At 34.7% G+C, this 25,796-nt stretch overlaps 1 protein-coding gene across 2 annotated transcripts in view; it reads right to left on the bottom strand.

Annotated features, from left to right (window-relative positions):
* Positions 1-14,137: 14,137 nt before the first annotated feature.
* The window catches only part of slit1b (slit homolog 1b (Drosophila)), a 59,051-nt gene continuing 47,392 nt past the window's right edge, over positions 14,138-25,796 (bottom strand). For both annotated transcript variants that reach the window (XM_051105268.1, XM_051105269.1), the window contains exons 32-37: positions 21,298-21,526; positions 18,796-18,926; positions 18,568-18,722; positions 18,190-18,490; positions 16,087-16,298; positions 14,138-16,018 (exon numbers count right to left, since the gene is read on the bottom strand). In XM_051105268.1, coding sequence (XP_050961225.1) covers positions 15,774-16,018; positions 16,087-16,298; positions 18,190-18,490; positions 18,568-18,722; positions 18,796-18,926; positions 21,298-21,526 — 1,273 coding nt within the window. In that variant the 3' untranslated portion in view covers positions 14,138-15,773. The remainder of the gene's footprint in view (positions 16,019-16,086; positions 16,299-18,189; positions 18,491-18,567; positions 18,723-18,795; positions 18,927-21,297; positions 21,527-25,796) is intronic.

The raw sequence follows: 25,796 nt of genomic DNA, 5'->3' as shown, positions 1-25,796 counted from the left end.
CTAAAACACACTCTGCCATCTGCTGTTAAAAACTAAGCTCTGAGTTAGGGCTGGGCGATTCTGATTTTATTCATTCGAATTTAATGTTTTGCCACAATGTTATTTTTTATTGCAATTTTGAATAAAAATATTACCAAACAAATTAGACAGTTTGACAATATGCCAATGATAACAGTAAAGAGAAAAGAATGATCCAGCTGCATGTTGGTGCACGTGATTAACCGATTAACACGTTTATATCGCTAAGCACCATTTATACAGTATGAGCTTTCGTGTTGACAAAGATGCTACGTGGGCAGTGGAATAGAAAAACATGCAAGAAGATGGGAGTGAACTTCTTTTAACTTGAGTGCCACATTTTTATAATACCGTTTCATGCATTAGATGCTGCAAGAGCTGCGAGTGTAACAGTCAATCCATGTTTACATAGGGAAAAAAAAAAACAATGGAAAAGCAGCACAATCGAATAAAAAACCTGTGAAGAGCTACTACTGTATGTCTGATATTTCATATATCTGATATTTTCGCTCATTGTTTTTACAAAAGATTTATAGTTAATAATAGTCTACTGGTGTTATACCTGTAGTCATTCTGAATTTGAATTATGTTTGACTTTTTCTGAAGCATTTTTCTCATATTAGTTCTGAATATATATATTAGACAAGTTTGCAAAGACTTTTCTGCAAAGATTTAACAAGTGATTTGTTTAACATTTACATCATGTTGACAACTTCATGTGTGCTAAACTTGGAAATAGAATATTCTTTAACTAGAAGATCAATAAAGAAAAATTACTTGAATCATGTAGTTACATTTTCAAGTTGACAAGTCAAAAATCGAGAATCGGTCAAACCTTTAGGAAAAAAAAATTAAGATTTAAATTTTTTGCCGTATCGCTCAGCCCTACTCTGAATTAATTTGAGAGAGAATCGAGACGCATTCGGAAAATCTTAGAATTGATACAGAATAATTTCTCAATTTGCGATTCATCGATTTATCGTTGCAACCCTACTAGGCTGGGGTGTTTTTACCAAAAGCATCATTAGCCAACTGGTCGAAAGTTCAGTAAAACTCTGCAACCATATTCGCCATATTTACCACAGAACTTGCAACCATATTTGCCTTTGAGAAATGCAGCCATCGTCAGGATGCTCAAACAAATAAGGCTGTTTTTTTATGTACGATGATATAACTTGAACTAACTAGCTAGTCACAACTGTTTTTCAAACATGGTCGCATCTCTGTCGTTATATAGGATGCTCTTTAATGACATTGCGCACATGTGGTGGAGTAATAACTTCTACTAATTGTTGGATTTGAGTTCTCAAAGATGTTGCTGTAACGAACATGATGACTACAATTTACTTCTTAATTTGATGCTTCATTTTGTGCAGTTCCCTCTTACGGTATATTCCGGAGCTCCTTGCACAGTCTTCAAAAGCGGCGCTTATTGAGGACACACTAAAATATATAAATTGAAATAAATATTTATTTAAATTGAATGGATAATATAGCTAGTATTGCATGTAGCTTGCTTACTGTGCCTAAAAGCATTATTTATTTAAGTCCACGTCCTTACTATCAGTAACTAGTGGGAAGTGCGCAAAACACATAACGATGTTGCGTTATGCGTGACCCGAGTTCGAATCCCAGCTCGACAACCTTTCCCGATCTCTCTCCCACTTTGCTTTCTGTCTACTCAACACTGTCCTAAAAATAAATGCAAAATGCCATAAAAATAAAAATAAAATAAAAAGTCCAAGTCTTACTAACAAGAAACTATGCTTCTAATCACAGGTCGAGGCTTGTAGCTCCAACCACATAAGTTTGTTCATTAGCTCTACGGTTTCGGGAAACGCCGAACTGTTACTACATTTGTAATGACAGAACTTGCAACCATAGTCGGTTAACGATGCTGTTGGGAAATGCACCACTGATCAATGTTTTGAAAACTCGCTTGGAATCAACCAATCAGTTATTTCTAGTCGAAATGAAATAGACAACGTAAGGAATTTTAACATCAATAAGTTACACACTTCATCATTAAAATGAGACGTTCCTGCAAAGGCTTTAGTTAAACTGTGAATTATATGGAACAGAGCCATGAAAAGTCAACACCAGACCGCTGCCTCTACTGTCTCTAAAATGAAATACTAATATGGATGGTAATGACGACTAAGTCGTTCTCAATGCTAGCTCAGTGAGAGGTCAAATAGAGCTGTGAAATGCAAATGAAAGCGGGAAGGAGAAAATAGGCTTGATCAAATGGCCAAAGTTCTTCTAGAGAACTTGAGAGCTCTTGGCCGTGAAAGGGCTGCCCTTGTGTTGCCATGACAATCTTGCAAGATCATTCACAAGTAAAGGTGTGCCTATTCTAATTAGTCTTTTATTTAAACAAAACACACATTCTTCTTTATTATTTTATACCAAGATTTTCAGTATTTGTTTTTCTTTCTTATTTTCCAAGACACAAATGAAGGTAATTTTAGATTGCAATGGGAGTTACGATGCTTTCTTCTGCAATTTGTCCTGTTGCCATTGCCTGGTATTTCATGCCTGAATCTGCTCTTGACCATTAACTTCATCCATGACTGTTTCAACCCTGCAGTCCATTGTGTTCTGCAGGATTAGGATTATTAGTTTTGCTACCTCAATTTGCAGATGGTTTTGACATAGGAGCCCTTTGGTAGTAAAGCAAAAATGACTTGTATCTTGAGGGACTGACTGTCCCTAAAGGCTTTGGTCGATCAGGTTGTATAAACGTGTTGGCGGTTTGATCGGCTTACGTGCTGTACTGTATGTAGCATTTCAGATGCACGGATAACACTGGCTCGTCATTCCCAAAGTCACATTCCCGTTTTGTCGGAAAGCAGTTATACATTCCGCATGCACATCTGTGTAAATCTAATAAATCACATTTTTGATAGAGGTAATGGTTTTTTTGGACCGAAATGTCCTAAGTTATGCATCTCGACTGCTTCGAAGACCAGTGTTTGGGAAGAATCAGGTTGACCGATCACCTCTAAAGTTGGAAACGCGTCGTAATGTGTTTCCTCAAGAGTCTAGTATAGTCACGCCATACCATATGAGTTCGTGCCCTTGAAAATCAAGCCAAATGCAGTCTGTGGGCAGTACCTTTGTTTGCGAGAAATGCGATTGGTCGCATTTGCATGTCAAAGGCGCGCATCTTATCTCTCGACGGGGTGCTGTGCTTACACTCTTTGTGGGTTTTTCCATGTACGGAGTCGAAGCTTTATGGAGCAAAATGGCCTTTTGCTATCTGTTCAGCTGTGTTCATACTGTATTTCAAAGTACTTTTCGTAAGAATTCTCAGCGTAGAGTCTTAACGTTGTAAAGGTTCGGCGTTCAGTGTAGTATGATGATCGGATCCCTTCTCCCGTACCCCCTCAGGTTAATGCATGAGAGTGGAATGATTAGGCTCGGCTAAAGATTGATACCTTTTCTATATTTCTTACTCTTACTGATATCGTGATTACTTTAAAACTTTGGTTTTATCAAACACTCCATTTTTTACCGCCCGTAATCCTACCAGTAAAGTGGTCCAAAAATGTCTTTGGTGATTTTATTTTGCAATATTAATCTGCAAGTGGGAAAATGAGTCTAGCAAGGCAATACTCGTGATTTAAGTTCCCTTGACTTGAGAAAAGTGAGTTTGTTGTCGCAGGCCCAAGAAAGCAGGTCGCCCAACAGACGGTCAACTCAACTCGACGTCCTTATCAGACCGCCTTTTGCATTTAAAAAGATTCAGCCAAATATCCTTAGTTCAGTGCTTTATAAACGGCGAGGATTGTAAAGTACGAATTACCTGGGGAAACAAAAAAAATGGACGCTCTAACGTTAGATCTTTCGCTCGGTCCCTCGAGACCCACAAGGCCACAAAGACTATTTATTTTGTTTCTGATGTCTGTACAATGTGTGATGTTTCAAGTTAAAGAAAAAAACCTTACAACGCAGAATACCTCAGATAATAAATCCATGTAAATCTTGACAGCCTCCACGTGTAGATAGAATCCTGTTCACTGCCTCCCCGCCTCTCATGTCTGTCGGACGTCTCTTCTTCTATCATTTCACTGCCCGTTATATGTTGTGGAGGTTTCATTACTTTCTTTTCACGTTTGTTTTTTAGTCCCAGGAACAAATTCATCGTTCATTCGTGTGCTTGGCGTTAAACGGCGTTCACACTGACGGCACTTTGCAAGTCGCTCGATTCCTATGAGAATTTGAGGCGACTTGAGCGTCAGACTGTTTATGTTGCGACAAAGTTGAGATATTCAACTTTATGCAAATGCATAGTGGTGAGGTGACAACCAATGGGAGTCGAGACTGTGATTCCTCAACTGATTCAGTTGGATACTGTGGTTGAGTAGGAACGCTTCTAGCAACCGACAGTACAGCAACTTTGTGACCTCCAACGTTTTTTCCGATGACAGTGTGAATGCCGTTTTAGGAAGGGAAGACATTGCCTCAGTAGTAGACGCTTACTTTTACAGTCCATTTCAAAGTAATTACTGTAAATTAAGTCGCGGCTCAAAGTTTGGCTATTCAAAATTAGCTTTTTATGCGAGAAGATAGGCTTTGTCTTTTTAGAGGTAGTTTGTTGAGCATAAGCCATAGTTCACCCATTCGTCGAACGTCATTCCATCATTCATTCTCATTATCAGCTAAACTGAATGTAGGGGGAAAAAAGAATAAAAAATTGAAACTCTTAACACACAACTAACTTTTTATGTACCTATACATACTTTAGGACAAGCTATAGATTATTATATTAATGTGTTCTTAAATATATATACACTCAACAGTCACAGTGCATTGTATATAATGTTCTGTATAGTTATATACTTATCTTCTGGAACGAGATGTTGATCTCTTCCTCATTTGATTCAGGGAACAAACATTTCAGTGCAGTATATTTAGACTCCTGTACAGTTCGTTTTCATTTGCTCACGCGTTTCTTTTATCGTCCACGTACTGGAATGATAGTTAGTCTTGAAGTGAGCTAAACAAAGAATAAATTAAGTTATTGTAAGGCATCTAACGCTGCGGTGGTGCAGACGGTTGTGTTTTTCCACAATACTGTACAAACAAAAATATATATTAAGAGGAAGCGCGACGTTTTTAAGGTGGATGTGTATATAGTCTCGTACCCATTCCTCGATTTCGTTTTTTATTTGAACGTTTCGGTTGAATAACAGCATTTTAAGTGATTTTAAAGTATTTATTGCAACATCAGTCGGTGATGTAAATTAATTTTCCCCGTGAAAAAAAAAGGTTATCAGCCAGGTTTTTGCGGTATTGCTCGTTATTTTTGCTTGCTAAGTGTACATGATATTTAAGTTCAAAAGTCGGATGGTTAAAATTATTTGTGAACACTGGATCTCTATCGGACGATGTCCTAAAATCATCCTTATTCGTTACGACGAGGAAACGCGCCCTGGGTGTGCTTTGCTGCAACTGCTTTTTCTTAACGATTATGATGTTTATTACTATTATAATTTCCCGTGTGAAGTGAAACGTCTCCGTGGCTGTGAGCTGGTTGTGTATGAGTGTGTGGAAATCGCTTGAGGTTTTTATTTTTCGCTTTTTGCTCATGCATTTTGTGGATAAACCATTTCTTATACACTACAAATCATGCGATTTCTGATAAGACAAGCCTCTGATTAGTGGTTTTCTTGTGAAAAGAAATTAAAAAACGTTCCTTAAACCATTTCTCTATTTATCTTAAATCCTATTATTAAGCCACAACTACGAATCCCTCAGGGACAAACGACACTGATTCAATCTATTCAGGTACTTTCTCTAGATTCTGCGGCCTAGCTGTTAAAATACGACAAAAAAACGTACATATTTTTTGAGAAATTGCGCAAAAGAAAACGGTCGCTCGTGACGAGAGTCATTTTTAACCTGTTGTCGCTTAATTTCCTTTCCTCTGTCCTTTTTAGTTTTTGTATTCTTTGTATCCAGACTTAAGTACAATATACGAAATGAATGTCAAGCTGAAACTTCAGGTGAAGAGCAACACTCAGCCAGACAGTGCTTTTCATTACAATTTCCTCTGCACACACTGTGCCTCAAATGCCTGAAGACAATAGAACACTATAGCGACAAAAAACCACATCAGATCCCTCAATGATAGTGGTCGACCGGTCTCAGCACTCCTATACAGACGTACCTCTACAGCGCAAGGCCTGATCTTTCACATTTGCAGTCAGTCATTGCTAGTTTCGGTCTCTGCTTTTAGCATGTAAGTATTTCAGCGGAAAAACTGCCTGAAGAAACTGCCTCTCAATATGCGAATGGCTTTACGTTGCGTTTATTTTTGTGCTTGTTTTTTTTTCTCAAGCTTTTAGGTGCCTACTCTTACTGTCAAAAAAAAAAAGCTCAGATACTTAAAGGATTTATGAACTGGCCGTGTTTTGCTGATTTTCGTCAGGAGTCTTGTATATTAAGAGGTCATGTGAAACAGGGACGGCATTTACTCCTCACTTAGTCTTGTTGTTGAGTTTGTTATTTTCCCTCAGATTTGCAGATCTCGAAACATTCCTGTTGTCGTTCTTGTGGTCGTTGGTTTTAGTTTTTGATGCCTGATGACAGGCGGTGGGTTTGTCGTTTTCCACACAAGCTTGGATTCAAACGTTCAGGCTTGATTTAAGGCAAAAAAAATGAAATACTTACATGTTAACTCTTTTAATATGAGACGGAACAGGTTTTTAAAACGCGCAGGTTTGCCAGTGTGGGATAAGGTGCTGCTTTTTCCGAATCTTCTCTGTTTTCGATATACCTCAGACCATCTAGATCGAAACGAGTGCTTTTTACGAAATGGCATCTTGACCTGTAACACACTGGTTCCTTCGAGTCAGTCCAATTGTTGGAAGACAGGCGCTCCAAAACTGGAATAGACCTCATTTCAATATATACTGTTTACTCTTTGACAAAAACATTGTATAGTTTAATATTTTCTTGTACTGTAGATTTATTTATGTATATTAATTTGTTCTTTTTTTTTGTACTGTGTGTTTGACTTTTATTCTAGACTATTATCGATGTCCGTGTTAGAGCACTTACGAGGATCACAATTATTTTTGTTTGATTGCACTATTTGTTTTGGGTTTGTTCGTTTCGTTTTGTTTTCCGTTTGAATGCAAATTCTTATTTTTGAGCTGGGCTAATGAATAATAAGCTGTCTCCTAATGTATGTGATTTTTAAAAAAAAAGATATGAAAAGGAAAAAACTGATTAGATTTTCTGTGGTCTAATTTAAAAACAAACAAAAAAAAAACTTTTCTCTTTCTTTTTATTTGCATTGACCGTTAAGCAAAATGCTGATTAGATCCGTCTTTGTGCATGTGTGAAGTTTTACTGGTTATATTTTACCCATTAGGAAAAAATGCCATTTTTCAACACATTTTAATTGTAACATTGTGCAAGTTAGTATTCACTGGATGCTAGAACCTTCTTATGAAAACCACTATTCTTCTAATAAATTTTTGTTGTGAAAATTAAGTGTTGAGACTGTTTTATTGTGCTGTTGCATGTTTCTACTGTTGTGTCTAATAGAATGCACTTTTTTAGTCATGTCATTTGAGGTTTACCAAGTAATTTTCTAGACATCAACCAAGTCTTAGAAATTTTCTAATAAATCATTAACGAACAATACATTATTTCAACCCTGTCACAAAAGTCTATAGTTAAAAAATAAGCCATTACATTTCTGTTTCAACATGTTTTGCACCATCCCTGTAGCATTCAACATTTTCCAGGATTTAAGGTTAAAAAGCTGAAGATCAGTGCAACATGTCTAATAACAGCTTTAACTAGCAAATATTGCACCACAGTACATTTTGTACAATCAGTATTGTTATATAATGACAACTGCAATTTTCCCCATAACAGAGTTGAACTAGACAGCCTGACGAGGCCAATATAAACATAAACTCAATCATTATACTGTCAATATTATAAATATTTCAATATGTTTGCCCATATACTGGCCATGTCAAGCTCAAAAGTTCAACTCTGTTATTTGAAAAAAAAATAAAAAAATCTGTTATTTTTCACACATAACAGAGTTGAAGTATGGTAGAGAGATTAACAATAGTTCAATAGAATTCATATAGAAACTATTATAGAAACAAGAGAGCACTACTATTTTTCCTGCATAACAGAGTTGAACTATTGAAATATCATTGCACATCACCACATTTATTATTTTGCTTTGTGACCCCCAAAGAAATCCTGATCACTGTATTCCCCCTTCCCATAAGAGGGGTGAAATACTTAAGAGACATTAAAAAGTCCACATTAAGCTCAATAGATCAACTCTGTTATAGAAATAATTGATTCCTGTTATTTTGTTTCCACATAACAGAGTTGAACTACTGAAACATCATTGGATCTCACCACATTTATTGTATTTTGTGAAAAAAAATCCTGATCACTATATTTTCCCCCATAACAGAGCTGAACTCCTATACAGAGACTGATAAGTCCATGTTAAGCTCAGTAGTTCAACTCTATTATGGGAACAACTGATTGCTGTTATTTTGTTCCCAGATAACAGAGTTGAACTCCTGAAACATCATTGCACCTTACCAAATTTATTGTTGTACTTTGTCTTTATAACTGTATTTTCCCCCCATAACAGAGCTAACCTACTCTAGAGAGAATGAGAAGTCTGCATTAAGCTCAATAGGTCAACTCTGTTATGAAAACAACTCATCGCAGTGTTTTTCTGCCCATAACAGAGCTGAAATATTTTAGAGAGACTGAAAAGACCATGTAAAGCTCAATACTTCAACTCTATTATGGAAACAATTAATCACTTTTATTTGAACTATTGAGTTGAACTACTGAAACATCATTGCACCTCACAACATTTATTGTTATACTTTGTGCTCCCCCCAAAAATTCTGTTAACTCTATTTTTCCCCATAACAGATCTGAACTACTCTAGAGAGACTGAGAAGTCCACGTTAAACTCAATAGATCAACTCTGTATTGTTCCCACATAACAGAGTTGAACTATTAAAACATAATTGCACCTCACCATATTTACTGTTGTACTCTTTTTCCCAAAAATCCTGATAATTCTATTTCCCCCCATAATAGAGCTGAACTGCTGTAGAGAGTCCAAATTAAGCTCAATAGTTCAATTCTATTATCGAAATAACTGATCATCACTGTATTTTTCCACCCATAACAGTGCGAAAATATTCTAGAGAGACTGACTAGGCCATGTTAAGCACAATAGTTCAACTCTGTTATAGAAACAATTGATCATTGTTATTTTGTTTCCGTATAACAGCGCTGAACTACTGAAACATCATTGCACTCTACCATGTTGTTGTACTTTGTGTAAAAAAAACAAAACAAAAAACCCATCACTGCATTTATCCCCCATAATGGAGCTGAACTACTGTAGAGAGACTGACAAGGACATGTCAGCCTCAATAATTGAACTCTGTTACGGAAACAAATTATCAACATTTTTATTTTTTACCTACATAACAGTGTTGAAATACTGAAATATCATTGCACACCACATTTATTGTACTTTGTGACAAAAAAAAAAAAATCCCAATCACTGCATTGTTCTCCTATAACAGGGTTGATCAACTCTAAGGAAATGTACACAGCGTTATCCTCATACTGTCTTAATCAGTATTTTATATGCTTATACTGGCCATGTCAATCTCAGTAATTCGACTCTGCATGCAAAAAATTGATTAATGTGTTTTCCAGAGCTGAAGTATTGAGTTAAAATAAGTATTCACAAAATGAAATACTAATAAACACTTTAAAACACACTTTTTATCAGTCAAAAGATGGTAAAAGATAAGTGGACATGCTCTTTAAAAAGAGTTCATTATTATTTGTCCTTATTTTCCAAAATCACTTGTATGTCCATGTCTCTCTGTGCTCTTTGTGCAGAGACAGAGGGTATATGCCTAATAATGACCTTTATTTTTGGCCACTTTCTTTCCTTTTAGGAAACCAATTATGTTAATGTGCCATTTAGGTAATAACCAGTCAGCAACACCAAGATGTTAAATGGCTACACCATTTGAGATTAATCGCAATGTTGTTGTGTGCCGTGCACACTGACCTTAAGCGCATTACATCAGCGAAATCATTTGACATCACCCATTTTTGATTGGTTCATATTTTAACAATACCAACAACACTACACTTACGCTAAGGGTCTGCATTGTTTTAAACTGACATATGTCAGTGAGAGGAAAGGTCAGGTCCATAATCATAGAGCCTTTCCCACTGTGCACAGCTGCAAGCACTCAGCAAGTGTCCCCATTACTGAATAACAACTGCAGAAAATGGATTCAATTAAGAAACAGAGGACAATTTACAAAGAATTAATGTCTTTTGTCATAAAGAACATTACACTCTCACAGGCACGTTCAAGAAATTAATCTATTTCTGTCTTATTTAGTTCACAGTTTACATCCAAAATGAAAATTAAGACATGAAATGTTTGCGACGATTTTGACATGCAAGTGTGTATATAAAATCTAAACAAATACATCTATAAATACACTGACAACTGCTGTCATCTAATAGTTGATGCTTTTGATAAAGCACATTCATAAATTATTAAAAAAAAAAAAAAAAGTTGATTACTTCTATAGTTGGATGAACTAACGATTGTTTGTAGAGGAAATTTAAATGTTATTTTTTTTAAAGTTCTTCACAAAGAAAAATGATTCTTCTAAGAATCATTTACCGAAAAGTTCCTTATGGAATTAAAAATCATTTTAATTCATTTTAGTCATGATTTACTTACCTACATGTCTTTCCAAACCTGTATGTGTTTATTTCTTCTGCAGAACACAAAAGAAGATATTTTGGAGACAACATTGAAGCCATTTGACTTACACTGTTAAAGCTCAATTTTCAAAACACCTTCTTTTATGCTTCACAGAATCAGCTTCAGTCTATATGCATGGATGTTTGTTGCCTCCAGTAGCATATAAAGTCCAGGTTATTAAACTATGCTCCAATGTCTTCATAGCAACAGAAATTAGAGCAACAGGTCTGTAATCATTAGACAGCGTGGATTAGAGGACTTTGGTGCAGAGGTTACCACGGCTAATTTGAAGTATTGTGAGTTGCTAAGGTTAAAAATAGCTGTGTGCGCGTTTATATGGCACACGGACAGAGATTCCAGCTTCTTGTTGTGGCTGAGGAGGGTGTTTTGATTAATTTATTCAAGAAAGAATAAATTCTTTTATATTGTATTGTGTGAATATTGTGGGTTTCTCTTGTTTATACTGTCCTGAAGGTTTGTGTATAATACACTTGTTTTATTAATGGTGGTTGCTTAGGCAAGCATTACTATTATTATTGCTATAGTCAATGCTTGTGATTTGAACAAAGTCCTAAATTTGTGCTACAGACAAAAAAGATACCTCAGACATGACTTGAACGCAACATACCACATGCCTAATATTCACCTTCCAACATCTACCTTTTAAGCAAATCAATTTTGCGAACCTCACATAATGTTAATATTTATGACCTAATCTATACTAGTTTGGCAGCATCTGAAATCAAGTATAATTTCAAACATATAGGTGAAAAACAGTGTGTGAATAAAGTAGCCACTGTATTCATAGAACAGCAAGCAAAAGGTATTCTGAAAAGAGAGATTTTGAAGCACGCACCTGATAAATACTTTACTATCCCATGAGGCCACGGGAGAGGATTTGTGAATGACAGTGAAGCAACACAACTGACACTGGTAGGTCACATGACAATAACAACATGAGAAATGTAGTACGTCCGGATTACATTCATACTACACACATTTATATACATTATTTATATTTATACAAAACATACTTTTTAATGGCTATGAAGCAAGGGCTTATTTAATAGAAATATCAACTCATGGACTGTGATTTCAGGCGTAGATGTTGTGTGAACCTGTTATTGACCGTAGTCGGGGTACGACATGTTTAATTTTTGACAGGAATGAAAATGAGTGTGATACCAATTAAATACACCTGACAAAATGTGTTTCAGTAGACAAAAACTCCATGAAACCATAGTGAAAGTTGTGAGTTGTAAAAATTATGTTATCTAGGATATTTATATAGTGTGCACTATTGTAAAGACAGCAAGTATATCTTTCACATCATAATTTTTGTCTGTAAAATTAAATATGGCGTCTAACCTGCCAAATTCAGCTTCTTTAGAATATCAAAAACGTTTTCATGTTTAGGTGTAATTATAAAACATTTGCCAAATTACAAAAAAAATCACAGAGTAAAAGCTTAGCTTTCGAATGTTATTTCACATGAGTGTATCCGTGGCTACTCACCTGGCTGTTGTCGTTTCATTAATCACTTCCTCCGATGGCTTACCAATGTTTCATTAGGGTTTGCTGACAAATTTCCTGCGGTTTAAGGAGCCCCTTCTGAGCGTTCTGTCGTCTTGTCACTTTTATTTTAAATCGTCTTTCTAAACGTGTGCACACACTCTCTGTTACTCGATAGCAGGGATTTTATTTTTATTGTGAACTTCACAGGATGTTCAGCCATCTTGAGTGAGATTCCAATCCGAAAGCAGCGTACATGTTCAGTTCGAAGCGCACTACAAACGGGATAGGGAATAAGGTACGCCACAGCACTTCACGTGACGCTGAGAGGGAAATTTAACCGTCAGTTATTACGCATCACTAAATAAGGCTGATTAATAAACGCGCTGGAAAAAGTTAAGGCTTCGGCGTGTCGTTTACGCGGCTGTTCGCGGGTAAAAATAAAAGTGCGCGAAATGCGACAGCTAGTGTGGAACTGATTATATCGCTCAGTTTTAGAGGTTTCAAATATGAGAAATTCTATTAATTGAATGAATAATACATTAATATACAAACACGTAGATGCAGAGGTGGTCATTTATAGTACTGTTATGTCATCATACCTAAAACTTGTCTAATATGCAAGTTTTGACTCTATGACTTTATAAGATGTTGAGAATGGCTACATTTATATATATAAAAAAAAAATGTTTGCATAAGATCTATAGACTAGTCAGTTATTTCACTTATATTTTAATGTTTTTGCTTCCCCTGAGAAACTTTGCACTCACAAATCTTTTTTTTTTTTTTGCTTTCACTCACAAAACTTTTGCATTCCCCCAAAAAACCTTGTTCGCTAATGAACTTATATAATGGACATAATTTGAGGTAGGAGTCAAAGCTGTATTTCTTCGATTTATGATAAAATGCAAAGTTTTGCAAGAGAATGCAAATGTTTTTGAGAAAAGGAAAAAATTACAAGTTTGTCAGGGGAATGTAAAAGTTTTGTAAGTGAACGGTAAAGATTAATGAGTGAACACAAAGAAGTATGGAGTGTTTTAAAAGAGAATGCAGAGTTCATAAGGAAATGCAATACTTTTGTTAAAGAATGCAAATATTTTGCGATAAAACTACGTTTCTTTGGGGAATGCAGTACCTTCGCTCATAAAACATCTGTGATTAAAATATGTGGTGGGAGAAAATTTTGCAATATGGAACGCAATATGTTTTACTAATACATGTTTTACTAAAGAACACAAATATTTTGCAATAAAACTAAGTTTCTTGGGGGAATGCAGTAACTTTGCTCGCAAAACTTCTTGAAATATGAGGAGGGAGAAAAAAAAGAAAATATATGTTCACACACAAATACACTGAAATAAAGTTTTTTGGAGGAATGCAAAAAATTTGTATGTGAACTAAACGTTATTGAGTGAAGGCAAAGAAAGCATTAGGTGTTTTAAAAGAGTCTTAAAGAATGTAAAGTTTCTTAAGGAAACACAATACTATAGCTAAAAAAAACGCAAATGCTTTGTAAGAAACCGTTAAGTTAGATGCAATACTTTTGCAAGAGAACGCATGTTTCTCTGGAAACGTAATATGTTTTGCTAAAGAATGTAAAGTTTCTTAAGGAAACACAATACTTAAGCTAAACAGCGTAAATGTTTTGTGAGAAAATATAAAGTTTCTTAAGGAAACAATACTTTAGCTAAACAACGCAAATGCTTTGTAAGAAAACGTTAAGTTATAAGCAATACTTTTGCAAGAGAATGCATGTTTCTCTGGAAATGTAATATGTTTTGCTAAAAAATGTTTCTTAAGTTTCTTAAGGAAACAATACTTTAGCTAAACAACGTAAATGTTTTGTGAGAAAATGTAAGGTTTCTTAAGGAAACACAATACTTTAGCTAAACAATGCAAATGCTTTGCGACAAAAACACAGTTTCTCTGGAAACGTAATATGTTTTTCTAAAGAATGTAAAGTTTCTTAAGGAAACAATACTTTAGCTAAACAACGCAAATGCTTTGTAAGAAAACGTTACGTTATATGCAATACTTTTGCAAGAGAATGCACATTTCTCTGGAAATGTAATATGATTTGCTAAAAAAAAGTTTCTTAAGGAAACAATACTTTATCTAAACAACGCAAATGCTTTGTGAAAAAAAAACATTGAGTTTCTCTGGAAATGTAATATGTCTTGCTAAAAAATGTAAAGTTTCTTAAGGAAACACAACACTTAAGCTAAACAACACAAATGCTTTGTAAGAAAATGTTAAGTTATATGCAATACTTTTGCAAGAGAATGCACGTTTCTTTGAAAACATAATATGTTTTTCTAAAGAATGTAAAGTTTCTTAAGGATACACAATATTTTAGCTAAACAACGCAAATGCTTTGCGGAAAAAAAACCCCATTGAGTTATATGTAGTACTTTTGCATAGTTAGAAAAGTTTTGTAAGGAATTCTAAGGGGTTAAAGGTTCGTGAGTGAACACAAAGAAAGCATTAAGTGTTTTGAAAGAAAACGCAAAGTCTCTTAGGAAAATGTAATACTTTTTCTAAAGAATGCAAATGGTTTGTAAAAAAGGTAAAATTTTTCTGAGAATGCAATATGTTTGGCTAAATAATGCAAATATTTTGTGATAAATGAACGTTACAGGTTGAACGCTACAGGAAATATTTTATGATAAAATGCTAATTTTCTTGGGGGAATGCAGTAACTTCGCTTGTAAACCTAGAGTGACTGAAATATGAGGTGGGAAGAAAAATTATATTTTTTATATTGAGCAAATATATATTTGATATTGAGCAAAGTTTTTCAGGGTAACAATATCTATAATTTTATTTACAACGCAACGCAAAACCACTGTCAGAATAGGATTTGTTATACATCACATAAACAGACCTAAGAAACTAAAACACACAGTAGGGTAAAAGCAGCCTTTTTAAGAGGCAAAAACCTTTAATGAAATAAATAGAAACACTTGCAAACACAAAAACACTTATGAGACAGTATTAAATGAAAAAATGCAGCTTAAACTACTTTGTCAAACAAATGTGTGTAGAAAACAGACTAATAGGTAAAAAATTTTACATCGCCAATGTCGGTGTTCAACATACAAAAATACTATATGGAAATTAAAAACCGTATATATATTACAATCGAAATGAATGTTAAACAAATATTTTACAATTATATTAAATACTATAAATCCTGCATAACATGCTGTCTGTTAAACTGTACTCTTAAATCTAAATCCGTTAGATTTTTACTTTCAACATTAGTAAGTCCTCATCCGACAGCACAAAATACCCATAATTCATCATTCACATGCAACGGTTATCTTAAATAGTTCTTCAAGCTATCTCACAGATGTTACGGTCCACAGATACAATGCACACTATTTATTCTTTTAACGTCTTCTGTGATCTCTGACAACTACACACATTTTCCACACCCGCATTCGACCGTCTTTTCGACATCCTGCGTGAACGAACTTCCGTCGTCACACTCAAAACTGTAGCGCCTGCGTCGTACCCTCGTGCTGCCACAGCAGAACCCCGAATCCGGCCTGCAACCTCCGCGACACTCCATCCAGGACAGTGGCTGCGTGCTGCGACATTGGACCTCGCCGCGCCGCACGCGATGGAAGTCCCGTACCGACTCGCCCTGACAGGGAGCCACTGGAGGCAAAGAATACAGTCAGATAATGGCTTCGTGCTAATCGTTTATATAAATGAGCAGCGTTTACCTGTGTCACATAACTGGCCGCTGTAGCCGCTGTCGCAAACGCACTGCGCCTGTCCCGACGGTAAAACCTCGCAGAAGCCGTGCTGGCATGATAGGGCCGCACAGGGGTCGGAGGACTCGTTCTCTTGGCTGCACAGGGGCCCGTGGAAACCGTCCGCGCACTCGCAACGATACGACTGCAGGTCCACTGGGACACAGGCGCCGTGAACACACCTTACAGGAAGACAATTAGGTTTAGACTAGGGTCCAGATTTACTAAACAGGGCAAATTAGTAGGAGAGCTCAATGCCAAAAAAGTGCCTAAATCTACTAAACCTGCTGTTTTGAGTGGTAAATAATGGCAAAATAGTGGTAAATTGACTAACGTAAACCTTAGTAAATCATCACTCTGCTCCCATAAATTTTGCGTCTGAAACAGAAACTCCTACAAATGCATATGCAAATAAGGTCAGATGCAAAAAATACTGTCTCAGTGCTAATTTTTCAGTGCGAGTCTTTAGTAAATCCTGACAGTAGTTTTTAACGTCAAGATATGGTTTGTGCTGCAAGCCGTTAGTAAATCTGGCCCTATGTTTATAAACTGTGTAAGTAGGAGTTGTGATTTCTATCATATTAATGGAATATTTTACACAAGTTATCTGGATGATGTGTTTATATAATGGAATTTAATTACTACACCAAAGTTATGGATTCAGATCTTAAGGGAGGCATGAACTTGGCAAAATGTGTACCTTGAATGGCATGTAATTCACTTTGGATAAAACTATTTGCTAAATTTGTAAATGTAAATGTAGAAAAATATGTATTTTTTATGTGTCAAATTTTATTTAATCTGTAAAAAAAATGTAAGAAATATTTTAGCTATATTTAAATGTGTAATGCCTACTGAATATTTGTGTATCTGCATGTAATATTATATATAAAGTAAAATCTAAATACATTTTATATAAAATATTTAAATTTCATCAATATAACCTTTAACAACATTTTTATTTATTTATTTATTTTTTATGAAATATATCACATTATGTTTTTATTTTAAATAGCAATGTGGCAATTCCTAATAAAGAGCTTTTATAAAGTAGAAAAATGTGTACTTATTATTTCATCTTATGTGTTAAATGTATTTTTTATTATATATAAAGGCTTTACCACATGGTTATTTAAAAAAATGCCTAATGTGAAATATTTATAAAATAATATTAGAAATGTTTTAGAATATAGATAAATTGAATGTAATTGTTTCATGTTTTACTTAAAATATATAAATAATATATATTGTATTTTTTTATGAAATTGTATATTATGTAGTATTTTGTTTTGTTTGTTTGTTTTACAAAAATATAGGTGAAGTATTTTTATAGATAAAGAATGGTTAAAATGTTTTATATGTTATATAAAATATTTTATTATATGTATATTATAAAAAAAAAAAAACAGAAACATTCAGTTGCCATTATGGCATGGCTATTTTGAAAAAAAAAAAAAAAAAAAAATCCTAATACGTAAAAAAGAACATATAAAAGAGAAAGATTAAAAAAAGATAATTTATTCATTTTACCTAAAATTCATACAATTTTTATTAATGAAAATATTTTATCTACACCTATAATTTTACATTTTTACATATTATATAAACATTTTTGATATTTTATATTCAATATTCCATGTTATATATATTTAAAGCCTAACATATTTTAGATAATATATATTTAATTATATAAAATAATTCATATTAAATAAGCTTGACAATTAAATTTACAATTATTACCCACATAGCACACGTACGTCAGCAAGATGTTTGTTAAAGATCACTTGATCCGGAAAGCATCTGCTGTGTACAAACATCTGACAGACGTCTATAAGATGTCAGTTTTACATACATTCTAAATGATAACCATCTTAAAGACATCTAATAGACATCTATTTGACATCTGATAGGAAACGTCCTTTAGACGTATTGCAGATGAGCAAACGCTCTAAAAAATACGTCTTCCAGATGTAAATGCAGATGTCAAATATACGTCTCCAAGATGTACGTGTGCTATCAGGGTATATCTGTCTTTTAATGTGGAACATGTGCCATGAACACAAAGATACCCACTTGTGTTTCTGGCACGGGTTGGTAGCGGCTGCCATCAGGGCCTGATCGCAGTGTTTTCCACCCCATCCCGGCTGACAGTGGCACACGGGCCCATCGGCAGAGTCAGGCTGACACAGTCCGTTCACGCAGCGCAGCTCCTGACAGGCCCGACAGCCTGGCACTACTCCCGGCTTCATCTGCGTGTGCGTGAAATCCTGCAACTCGTTATTAATGTAGAGGTTTCGTATGCAACCCTGGAAACTGGACCCGTTGAGAGACGGCCACTGGTTGAAAGACAGCGACTGGGCATTTTCAGGCATACCTGATGAACAAAACACACATTTAGAAATAGCTGCAGTCAAATAGGACTACTATTAATGATTTTAGGTAAAAATATACCTCCAACATAAAGCGGGGCGTCTCTGGTGAGGGGCTGGACGTGTCCCAAGCTGTCCAGAGTCGTAGGAAGACCTCCGTCCACAGAAAGGTTGACCATCCGGTCATAAGTCACCAACTCAACGGTGTGAAATCGTCCGTCGTTCACTATTTCAGAGCTGTGGAAACAGACAGTGAATTAGAGCAGGTTTGTTTACATGTTTAAAGAGTCAAGTGTGATTTTTATTGCACCTGTAAATGGTGCTGCCCGGCTGATTTCCTGCGTCATAGGTCACTTTGACACGGCCGTCGTGTAACTCAACAGCGATGTGGTCGTTGACGCCGTTGTAGAGAAGAATCCCATTGTCTTCTGCTGTGGAGACCTGAGAGAATGTGCGATTTTAAAATGTTTTTGACATTATGCTCACCAAGGCTGCATTTATTTGATCAAAAATACAGTAAAAATGGAAAAAATGTGAAATATTATTACAATTTCAAATAGCTATTTTCTATGTGAATATATTGTAAAATGTAATTTATTTCCGTGATGGAATGCTGAGTTTTCAGCATCATTACTCCAGTCTTCAGTGTCACGTGATCCTTCAGAAATCATTCTAATGATGCTGACTTGCTGTTCAAGAAACATTTATGATTATTTAATTTGAAATAGAAATTAAATCCTTTGTAACATTATAAATTTTTTATATATATATATAGATATATATATATATATGTGTGTGTATATATATATATATATATATATATATAATATTTATAATATGTAAATATTATAAAATGTCACTTTTGATCAATTTAATGTAGCCTTTCTGGAAAAAAGTACTAACTTATTTAAAAAATAATATAATAATAATAATAACAATAGTGTTTAAATATTTATATTTATATTTATATTTCCTAACTACTTCTACAAATATTTCTATATATATGTATAGATATATAACGAAAGCCTAACTTTATAACTTTATAGCATAACTTATTATTTAAAAAGTTATTTATATTGTATTATATTAAGCATTTGTGGTACTAATGTATGTTTTAGTGCCTAATAATATAACAATATGCAAAATTTTAATGTAATATTTATGTTTATTTAGTTATTTGTGACATTGTAAATGTCTTTTCTGGCTTTTTATAATTCTGATCCATTTCACACTTGCTTAATATATATATATAGTATTCATTTTTCTTTTATCCTTCTTTTTTTTCTTTTTTTCTTTTTCTTTTTCTTTCTTTTTTTTTTTCTTTTATATTTTCTCCATTATAATATTATATGCAATAATAATATGCAGTGTAATATTTAGTCGGTTATTTGTGACATTTCTTATACTAATGCATCATTGCTAAATAAAATATTGAATATATATATATTATGAGTATAACATCATTTTCATTTTATATTTTATATTTTTCTTATATATTAACTGTATATTAGTGGCTGATAATATTACAATATGCAATGTAATTATGTAATATTTATGTTGTTATTTGTGACATTATAAATGTCTTTACTGGTATTGATACTTTTACACTTCAGATCAATTTAATGCATCTTTGCTAAATAAAATATTTAATTTCTTTCCATAAATAAACACATTACTCATATTGCTTTTGGAAATACAATTACTTAAAAGTAATTTTTATTGTTTTGTGTTTTATATGTGTTTTATATTTTATATCATTTTCCTTTTATATTTGACATTTTTTCCATTATATAACATTTACATGACATTATAAATGTCTTTACTGCTGTTCATACTTTAATGCATCCTTGCGGAATAAAAGTATTAATTTCTTTAAAATTAAATTAAATTAATCTTACTAAACCCAAACAACTGAATGTTAGTTTATGTTTAAATATTTTACTTAAAAAGAATTTCTAAATTATGCATAATATAAAATGTTACTTAATTTTTAAATAAATAAATGTTTTATATTAAAAAATTTCTCTTTTATATTACTCATTTGGTACTAATATATGCTAGTGGTTAATAATTTATTAATGTATTTCCATAATACATAAATGAGAGTGTTTCGTATGTCTCTGGTGTTTCACTCAATCATCTTTATATTCCATCCTTGAATCTAACAATAGCAGAAACATAACAAATATGACAATTACTCTGACATATGGCTGTTCAAATTACATTTACATTTACTCGTTTAACAGATGTTTCAGGAGCCAAGGTCAGTGAAAATGAATCTGAAGCACATGCCTGAACCAAAAATCATTTCATTATGGAGCTGTTATTCTTTATTTTTTGGGCATATGGTGGAGGTCTTTGTCTCTCTCACAGTATAATAAATTAAACACCGCTCATAAAAACATCAATACACACGTTTAGTGGCCTAATGTGAGTAATAGTTCACATATGCGCTTCCACATGTGAAAAAACTAATTCTAGATACTGTAATATAGAACAATTTGACAACAGAATTATTCACATATATTTATTTGTTTGCATATATATGCAATATTTATGTATTTATTTAGTATTTATTTATTTGTCATTTACACAGAGTAGGAAATGCATCACACATTCCAAATTTGATTGTTAATTCTTTTTTAGAATCAACAGATTAAATGCTGTTGCCATGACAACGGCAAAGTTTAAAATCAGGGCAGTTAAGGTGGAGTTGACAGACTGAGACGTTCATTCAGTCATTAATTTCCAGCACAAGAATAGTTCTTTCTTCTACTGAAACAGTGATTTCTTTCAGCTGAATGGACTGTACCTGTAGCGTGATGTTGGTCTGCGGGCGGTTCTTGACGTCGTCGAGCAGCAGGTAAGAGTCCCTGTCGATGAAGTTGACGCTGAGCAGCTTTTCGCAGTGCGGCCCGCCGAACCCCGGCAGACACTGACACGCCGCAGTACCGCCACTCTCCACACAGGGGGCGCCGTTCTCACAGAGCAACAGCTCACAGCCCGCCGGAGCCGAGAGAGACACTTCACACAGACGACCGCTGACACAAAGCAACATACATCGATCAGAAACAACACATACTGTACTGTACAATTCACAGTACAGGTGATGTGTAAGAGTGTCAGTAATCAAGAAAAGGACAGAGCTAGTTCTTACTAATGTGCTCTTTGTATTGATATTGGTTTTATGTTTTTAAACATTGTTTATAATGAACGTTTACATTTACATACTCTAAAAATGTCATGTGGTGTAATCATAGAGTAAAAAGTATCACATATTTGACTTACATCTTCTAGACAAATGTAATAATTTATTTTAAAAATGTTTTGAAATACATTTTTCAATGTTAAAAAAGTATATTTTATAAATATCATGAATTATTAACTTATCATTAAGTTTTTGGAGAGTCGTACCACCTGATGTTTTACTAGCTGAACTAATCTTGTCATAAAAAGGTCAGTTTATTTATTTATTTATTTATTTATTCATTCATTCGTTCATTCATTCAATGTAAAAAAAAGTACATTTTACAAATATCATGAATTATTACTTCATTAAGTGTTTGGAGAGTCACACCACCTGACATTTTACTAGCTGAACTAATCTTACTTGTCATAAAAAAGGTAAAATTATTATTATTGTTATTGTTATTATTATTGTTGTTGTTGTTATTGTGTATTTCTATTTAGTTTTTTTCCCCACCATGTTTCTGAATGTTAGATGTAAATGTAATGTAAAACACAAATATTAAAATGTAATAATTTTTTCAATGCAAAAAAGTATATTTTACAAAAAATGATTAATTCATCATTACATTTTTGGAGAGTCACGCCACCTGACATTTTACTAGCTGAACTAATCCTACTTGTCATAAAAACTTTTGTATATTAAAATTTTTTACTTTTAATATTTAATACTTTTTTATGTTAATATTTAGTATTTTAATATTTATAATCTACATAAATTCATATTTATAATATTTTAAAATATTTAGAAATTAAAAGCATTCTCATTATTAGGTGTATTTAAGTCACTGAACGCATTAACTGCATTATAATGTATTTTTGGAATTAATTCATTATTTAGTGTCATGTCATTGAAAGATATTCATTTAGATATTTATTATATTTATATATATTATATATTTATATATATATATATATATATATATATATTAAGATATATTAAGATATTGTGGACTACTTCAAATATTTTCAGAAAAAAAGAAACATGGAGTAATGTGAAATACAGAAACCTTTAGCAATGCAAGTTAATTTTTTGTTTCTTCTAAATAAAGTTTAATTTACAAAAACCACTGGACTTACAAACATACTTAAAAACACAAGACGTTTCAGTGTTCATCCAAACACCTTCATCAGTTGTTTGGTGCACAGGAAGTAACTCTGGCAATTTATAGACACAAAGAAGTCACATGATCTAAACCACATGACAGATGTTAGTCCAATTGTGTGCCAGAGAAGATGTTGCTCCAGCAGCTTAAACTGGTGTCCCCCCGCCCCCGCCTATTAGGGGGAGCCAGTTGGTTTATCTGTAAAGCGCCGGGGTAATGTTCTCAAAACAGCATTGTATGCTGAGGACAGATGATGTCTCAGTCCCCCACCTCTGTTTAAAGAAGGTCGCTCTACTTTCACATAGATGGCCTCCTTGACGCCTCTCTCAAACCATCCATCCTCTCTGTCCAAAATGTAAACATCTTGATCCTTAAAACTATGTTGCTCTTTTTGTAGGTGGGTGAAGACAGCTGATTCTTGTCCCGAAGAATTCCCCCTCCTATGTTGAGACATACGTTTACTAAGCATCTGTTTTGTCTCCCCAATATAAAGATCTTTGCACTCCTCTGTGCAGAGGAGTTTAAGCCAGTTTAAGCTGCTGGAGCAACATCTTCTCTGGCACACAATTGGACTAACATCTGTCATGTGGTTTAGATCATGTGACTTCTTTGTGTCTATAAATTGCCAGAGTTACTTCCTGTGCACCAAACAACTGATGAAGGTGTTTGGATGAACACTGAAACGTCTTGTGTTTTTAAGTATGTTTGTAAGTCCAGTGGTTTTTGTAAATTAAACTTTATTTAGAAGAAACTTCTACCTGGATGAATGAATCTTCACAGACATATTGCAGAGCAATTTGGCGAGGACAGCCTAAAGGTGCTACGGGAGTATGAGAAAACGGCAAGGAAAGTGGCGGACTACAGGAACCATGTGCGCTTTCACCTAAGATGTCGGCGTTATGGAATTACACCTAAAAGCTTGCGTCTCAGATCATCTCTTAAAGGTCACAAAGCAACAGATATTTTACATAGAGCTCAAAAACAGCTACTAAATGAAAGGATACGACAGGTTCATTTTACTTTGGAGGTCTTGAAGCAAGAAAACAAACTGTTACATCAGAAGTTGGCCACCCAATTACCAGAAGAGATTTTATACAAAGTGACTGATTTTGTACAGCATGCACAGTTGGCTCAACACACCAAGAGCAAGGAAAGACAAATTAAGAAGTTTGACTCTTTATGCTCATATATTCATGGCATTCAACAGAATACTTCACCTGAGGAAGATGTGAGAGCGAGTTCCGACAAATGGGTGAAAAACCTGTCTGATAGAGAGCTCACGGGGCCAGAGATGGAGGTTTTGGCCAAAGGTCTGAACTTTGCAGTAACACCTGATCACATCCCAGTGATAGATATGATCACTGCAACTGAATCAGCTATCCGGAACAATAATATCCCGGAGGAGGAGGCGGAACAGCTCCGTGCTCAGGTTTCCATGTCTCTTCTAAAAGCCAAACCCCCACCACCCAATCTTAGTGAACAGGAGAAAAGGGCCCTGACATCGCTAAGTAAGGATATTAACGTTACTATCTTGCCAGCGGATAAGGGGAGATGTACAGTGGTGTTGAATGCAGACGACTATCACTCCAGGGTAACTGCCCTGTTGAGCGATTACAACACATATGAAATTCTTAACAGAGATCCTACCAGCAAATACAAGAAACAAGTGATTAAGTGTTTACAGCTATTAGAAAAACAAGGAGTGATAGACCGCAAGTTATACTATCGCTTGTACCCAGGAGACACCACACCTTGTTTGTATGGTTTACCAAAGGTACATAAGGACAATTATCCCCTCAGACCAATTGTTAGTAGCATAAATTCAGTTACATATAACATCGCAAAATACCTGGCTACTGTATTAGCCCCACTGGTTGGTAACACTCCACACCACGTAAATAATTCTATGGATTTTGTGGACAAAATCAGGGGATTGTCATTGCAGGGTGATGAAACCATGGTGTCTTACGATGTGATATCCTTGTTCACGTGTGTGCCAACAGTATTGGCGGTTGAGACAGTCAGGAGCCATGACCCCATGTTAAGGCAGAGAACACAGCTCAACCCAGACCAGGTGAGCACTTTGTTGGAGCTATGTTTGAATACCACCTACTTTAAATATAAAGATGTCTTTTATAGACAGAAACATGGTTGTGCTATGGGCTCCCCTGTGTCTCCTATTGTGGCCAACCTCTATATGGAAGAAGTAGAGAAGAAGGCATTGGAGACGTACAGTGGAACCCTTCCGACTCACTGGTTTAGGTATGTGGACGACACATGGGTGAAGATCAAGATTAATGAAATTGGCCCCTTCACTGACCACATCAATTCTGTAGATGATTATATTAAGTTCACTAAAGAGGAGATGAGGGAAAAGCAACTCCCATTTCTAGATTGTGGTATGTACCTAGAGAATGAAGGAGACCTGCAAGTGGAGGTTTATCGAAAGCCCACCCACACCGACCAGTACCTGATGTTCGATTCTCACCATCCTCTGGAGCACAAATTGGGAGTAATCCGCACTTTACAACATAGAGCGGGGACCATACCCACCAACCAGGAGGCAAGGATTAAAGAACAGAAACATATAGAAAAAGCATTGAAACAATGTCACTACCCGAAATGGGCTTTCATCAAAGCACAAAAGAATAAACCAAATGACCCAAAATCAGGAAACATTAAGATTAAGAGACCTAGAAGAAGTCACGTCGTTATCCCATACGTGGCCGGGTTGTCAGAGAAGTTCCGGAGGGTTTTTTCTAAGCACAACATCCCGGTGTATTTTAAACCTAAAAATACTTTGAGACAGATGTTGGTCCACCCAAAGGACCAGGTTCCCAAACATCAGAAGTGTAACTTGGTATATGCAGTAAAATGCACAGAGGAGTGCAAAGATCTTTATATTGGGGAGACAAAACAGATGCTTAGTAAACGTATGTCTCAACATAGGAGGGGGAAT

Source organism: Labeo rohita, unplaced genomic scaffold (assembly GCF_022985175.1).
Source record: "Labeo rohita strain BAU-BD-2019 unplaced genomic scaffold, IGBB_LRoh.1.0 scaffold_95, whole genome shotgun sequence".
NCBI lineage: Eukaryota > Metazoa > Chordata > Actinopteri > Cypriniformes > Cyprinidae > Labeo > Labeo rohita.
The sequence above is the reverse complement of the archived record's forward strand: the minus strand, read 5'-3'. Positions and strand labels throughout refer to the sequence as shown.